Source organism: Microtus ochrogaster, unplaced genomic scaffold, assembly GCF_000317375.1.
Source record: "Microtus ochrogaster isolate Prairie Vole_2 unplaced genomic scaffold, MicOch1.0 UNK42, whole genome shotgun sequence".
Lineage (NCBI taxonomy): Eukaryota > Metazoa > Chordata > Mammalia > Rodentia > Cricetidae > Microtus > Microtus ochrogaster.
In genome coordinates, this window is record NW_004949140.1 from 831,266 (window position 1) to 837,265 (window position 6,000).

The 6,000-nt window shown below is 41.0% G+C and overlaps 1 protein-coding gene across 1 annotated transcript in view; it reads left to right on the forward strand.

Moving 5' to 3' along the window:
• Positions 1-1,892, forward strand: part of Kiaa1210 (KIAA1210 ortholog) — a 135,497-nt gene extending 133,605 nt beyond the window's left edge. Inside the window, exon 14 of the mRNA XM_026790136.1 lies at positions 703-1,892. Within this exon, the coding sequence (XP_026645937.1) occupies positions 703-869 (167 nt within the window). The 3' untranslated portion in view covers positions 870-1,892. The remainder of the gene's footprint in view (positions 1-702) is intronic.
• Positions 1,893-6,000: the final 4,108 nt, after the last annotated feature.

The following is a 6,000-nucleotide window of genomic DNA, read 5'->3' on the forward strand; positions in this document are numbered from 1 at the left end:
TTTTTGGGGGGGTGTTGTAGTTGTCATTTGATTTCAGCAATATTGCCCATCGAACTCCTGGTCCTCCTGTCACAGCATCTGAAATGCTGGAATTAGAGGCATGAACCATCACATTCAGACACACTGGTATTTTTTAAATGTTCCTAGATGTTTCCAATGTGTAGTTAGAATTGAGAAACACTTGTTTAGTCAAAGGGAGTGGAGTTGGGGAACAGAGAGTAGTCTGTCGGACTACAGGGGTTGATAGAGTATTATTTCTCTGGGTTTTATTAGATAAATTCATTGAGTCATCAGTCCTTTTCACAATGTCAGTGACTGGTGAAAACAGATCTGATGTATAAAAAAAGGGAATAGGTAAAATGTTTTCCTTTGGGTGACATTTTGAGTTTGAAAGTATAAACTCGTGAAATAATAAAAGTTAAAAGATGGGCTGTTACACTGCAAGAATCATCTCACATCCCTTCCCATGGCTATGATCCTACAGCTATTTCCAACCTGATGCTGCCCCTGAACATACATACTTACTGTGCCATTTGCCCAAGCTCTGATTTTTATAAGTCTGCCTTCTAAGAGAAAAATAGTTGGAAAGTACTAAGAACTGGGGGATGGCAAACCTGAAAGAATGGTCCATTGCATTTCTTCTTCACATGTGCTTTAGTGTCTCTGGGGTTTCTGACAGTGCATTGTTTGCTGTGATTTCAGTTGTATTTGATGATCAGAACAAGCTTCACCCATATACCAGGGAGAGAGACACCAGACGCTCTTCAAGTATGCCACCCAAACTTTCACCACCCAAGGAGCCTGTGTGGTTCTCAATGGCCAAGAAGAAAGCCCAAGCATGGAGAGAAATGGCAGACATCATGCAATGAATAGCTCCTGGATGGAGCCTCAGCATTTTCAGTAGTAATTGCCAGTAGCTGTGGTAATTCCATAAAACGGTTTTTCTAGAGCTAGTTTTTATTAAGGAAAATAACTTTAGAAATAGCAATTAACATTTTTAATTATTTGAGTGAAATACATACTACTAATGTCTAACCCTCAGAAAGTCACTACCAATATCCCCAAACCCAGCATTTTCTCCAGAAAAGTTTTGTGAAATCATTAACTTCAGACATTGTGCCTTAGAAGAAAGAAAACAACCACATTTTGCTTCAAACTTTCTCCTTTTATATTTATACTCCAGGATCCAAGCCTAGGGAATGGTATCGTCTATGGCAGATGGGTTTCCTCCACCTTAATTGACCTTTCCATTGTCAAATTCTACACATTTATTCTATCTCTCAAGTCCAGCACACATTATGAGAGATCTACATTTAAATGCCTTAACAGTAAATCTAGCTCCTTTTCCCTAGATCCAAAGGACATCTACTTCTGTCATGTGCTTGCTTTGCTTAAGCAGACATGCATCTAGAACATCTATGTTGGATGCTTCCCCATTCAAAACCATGTCTAGAAAGGCAATGAGAGTCTATGGCTAACTTAAATTACTGGTGCTGGGTTTTGCCGATGATGCTATAATGTCACAGTGTACAACAAGCTGAATTTTTTTCATTTAATCTATAAGACATCTCCTTATTTTGGTCCTCTAGCTTTGCCCTTTTGATAATGTTAAGTTTTTGATTGATTGGATTTCATTCCATTTTTTTCTATAGTGAATAGTTTGTTTAAACTAAGGCTCTTAACATAGGTAATCACAGTATATTAGTTCTAACACTTCCCTTCCCCAGTTTTTCCCATGTAGTCATTGCATCGTTCTCGCTATGAGAACTCCCCATTAATGATATCTCTCCAATTACTAACAAGTCTCAATTTTTAATCATAAGCTTAAGGTTTTTCATTGCCTAGGAATGTATTCTGATAGGTTTGTTTCTTTTAACTTTCTTATTTTTTGATTAACACAAAGCAAATAAATTCAATAAAGCTTATTCTGTAGTTTATTTCTGTCTAGGGAATGGGGAAGGAAGGGAAATAGAATATGGGCAACTCAGATTGAAGATTGTCAGTGGACCAAAATATTTTAAGAGGTTACCCTATATAGAAGTAGTTTCCACAGTGATGTGAGTGACCAAGCTGGTGGCCTCCATGTGGGCTTTGGTGGGATGGGAAAAGGGACCCAGCACATGGTGGCTGCAAACCAGGAAGTTTGAGGACTGTATCAAAATCTTACACAAAGATAGGCTTCTAAACCGGTCATCTTCAAAATCTTGGAAGCACTGGACTCATGCAGAAATGGATGATACACAGTAAAGGAGGAAAAGGTACTGTGGGACAACAGTCTTGTACCCTGTAAAGATTTGTCACTTGTATTGGTTTAAATAAATGCTGATTGGCCAGTAGGCAGACAGGAAGTGTAGGTAGGGTGACCAGAACAGGAGAATTCTAGGAAGAGGAAAGACTCAGTCTGCAGTCATGACCCAGACGTAGAGGAAGCAAGATGAGAATGCCTCACTGATAAAAATACCAAGCCACATGGCTAGCACAGACAAGAATTATGGGTTAATTTAAGACGTAAGAGTTAATATGAAGCCTGAGCTAATAGGCCAACCAGTTTATAATTAATGTAGGCCTCTGTGCATTTCTTTGAGACTGAACGGCTGTGGGACCTGGTGGGACAGAAACCTCTGTCAACAACAAGAAGTTATAACACCAACTATTTATTTAGTCTGGCTTGTGAGACAGCTGAATTTCAGAACAGGAGCTCAGTTGGAGAAATCCACATTTAAATCAACCAATAAAACATGTTTTATACAATGGTCTATCTTTTTCATGTATATTTATAATGACCAGAGAGACTGGAATGGATTTTAGAACATTCAAACTACTAAAGACCTAACCAATAATGTGGGCCTTATTTCCCACTCCCTAGCCTGTCCCCTAGACCCAGCTCCAGGTCCTATTCTAACCACACTTAGCTCTGGGAGCCTATGCCTTGATAGGACAGTCAGATTTACCAAGGATGGACCTTCCTAAGGGCAGAGTGCAGCCTCTAGAAGCAGAGGAAATAGTCAGAGATATTAACTACATGGGCCGTATTCTAGCAGGATTAGGAAATGTTGTTTTCATAGGTTTCTGACCCTCTAGAGAGGAATAAGATTGGAAAATGGCCAAGGTGTGGCTTAAGAAATATGGAGGTCAAGGAAGGCATCCTTTATAATTAGACCTAAAAGCAATGCTATTTTAACAGCTTATACAACATAAACTACACTATGCTAATACCCATCTATTGTCTCATTCTGTCCTTCCAATGTAGGTAATAGGGACAAGAGTCTCTGTGCTTCTGCTTCATTATCTAATCCTAGCCATAAGGAATACTATATGATGGTATGCTTTAAACATCAACACTGATGTTAATAAAACAGGTTACAGAACGGTCACATCTACTTCAACATAATGTGTGCTAAGAGAGTATCCATTCAGTGTAAAAGCCAATGTCTAGGGCTTTGGGAGGGTAAGACAAATAAAACCATTTAATAGACCCATAAAGTGTAATGAGATGAAAGCAGTGATTAAGACTCCTGGCAAGGAAACCCACAACTGGATGTCTTCACTGACAAATCGTGTGACTTTTTGAAGAATAGCTAATATCCCTGCTCCTCAAACTTCCCCACAAATTAGAAAGAAAAAGATACCCACAAAAATGCTATATGAATCCAATATTGCACTGACATGAAAACCAAAGGGAAAACTGCGGACCACTTTCCTTGATGGACATAAGTGTAAAATTTCTTTGAAAAATTCTTTCAAAGTAAAGAGCAAATAAATTTGAAAGAGGGTAAGGAGGGGTGTATGAGAGAATTTGGATGGAGGAAATGGAAGGGGAATAGTATAATTGTAATCTCAAAGAATTAAAGAAATGATTTTAAAAGTCCTTACAAGTTATAGAACACATTAAGAAGATTACACATCAAGCCAACCAAGTTGGTTTCCTTCCATGGTTACAGGATTGGGTCAACATTTCTGGAGGCTCCAGTGATATCTCCTTCACCAGGACCCCAGTTGTTGAAGAATGACTACTGCTCCAGGGCCTCTCAGCTCACTCAAGGTCTTTGGAACATAGAAGTGTGTACCCATGACTGGATTCTGGGGTCTTATTCCAGTGGCCAAGGGGACTGTGAGATCCAAGAGTGGAAAAAAAAACAAGACTAGGCTGGACATTCAGGTCATGTAAGGATACCTGGGAAGATAGGCAAGAAAGTCAGACAGGCTTGATCACCCAACAGGAGATTGCCTCTGAAGCTGGCCATGGTAGTGTTACACTGCCGGGCTCACAAAGAGTCAACCTCCAGTGAGTTAAGGAAACCAACTGGCAGACTAGGCAGCCAAATAGCCTGCCTTCCATGAGGACAAAGGCCCCCCAGTCCCCTCTCACTATCTGCTAAGGCTGTTTTAACAATTGATGAAGAAGCTACTAAAGATCAGGACTGGCTGATTGCTACAGATAATAATTCCAGGGACAACAGCTCCCAGTCGAATCCTGAAAGCTTATGAAGCAACCCACCTGGGAAAAAAACTGCCATACAAAATTTTTTTTATTGATTTTTATTGAGCTCTACATTTTTCTCTGCTCCCCTCCCTGCCTCTCCCCTCCCCTTCAACCCTCTCCCAAGGTCCCCATGCTCCCAATTTACTCAGGAGATCTTGTCTTTTTCAACTTCCCATGTAGATTAGATCCATGGCCATACAAGAATTATTACAAAGATATTTGGTGGTGCCAAGGTTGCCAACTGACCTAATGAATTAGCAAAAACTGTGTGTTCTTGGAAAATCTCAAGCAGGGATTCAAGGCCCCCATGTTGACACAAAACAGGGGTCCTACCTATTTAACATATAGAGTGGACTTTTCAGACACTCAACTCAGGAGAAGCTAACAATACTTTCTGGTGATGGTATGCATTTTTGAGGCTACATAGCTTATTCTATCTGCACAGAGAAGTACCTAAGAAACATGCACACGCAGTACCACCCCCCTGATCTTCAGGCCTGGTTGAGAAAATAAAAGGACTTTAACTCTACCATATATCCTGTTTAGGATGCATTGCACATCCTGTAAATGATTACTACCTTTTTGAGATCATGTCTGCCAGCTACCTCCACTACTCCTAAAGGACTCAGGGGACCTCTGAGAGTATGGACATAACCACCTCTAGAGGTTCTTGAAGACTTGGCTGACACTGCACAAAAAAAAATGCCCAATCCTCATCACCCCCTCATCTCTTAAAGTTGTAGGCATCAAGTCATGGATATACCACACTCAACCAAGGCTACTGAGGACCCAAGCCAGGAGTGGGCTGTGAGAGCCAGATCAGCCTAGTCACTGAAACTGACCATATCAAAAATGACCTGGAAATAGGGACAGTGGCTCAGCTCCTGACATCCTACCTGGTCCCCTGAATGTGCATCCAAGCCAGTTCCCACTCCGCCTCTCTGACTCGGTTACATACATTAGTATGGAGTTCCAAGGAAACCCCAATTTCTGGACGCCCATCAGTGTAACTTACTAACTCCTCCAGGTGGTGCTCCTTTGGAATAAACAGCCATGGATTACCCCTGAGACCTAGTATGCGGTGATGGAACTACCTACCCCAGTAAAACAATAAAATCAGTAAAACTGCCGGTCCCTTTGCCTATGGCTCCAGCTAGTAACAGCCTCGGATGAATAGCCAGAGGACAAAATAACTATTGTGAGGAAACCTCTTGGTCTTATCTTAAACACATGCAGACTTCCTCACAAAAGGGGCCTTGAAGTGGGGGCCTCCTATAAAGTGACAAGGAGATAAGATCATCATGGGCCTTGGGGGTGAAGAGGAATAACATGGGAACTGACCACAGAGAAGTCTTTCATATGGGAAAGCCAGGTCTCAAAATGCTGGCTTTACTAAATGTCAGCCTTGATCTCTTCAACCTAGGCCAAAACTGTAAGATATGCATACAGGCAAACCTGTTTACTTATACTGGAGTAGGAACGACTTGACAAAAGCCTGACTATCAACAACACAAAAA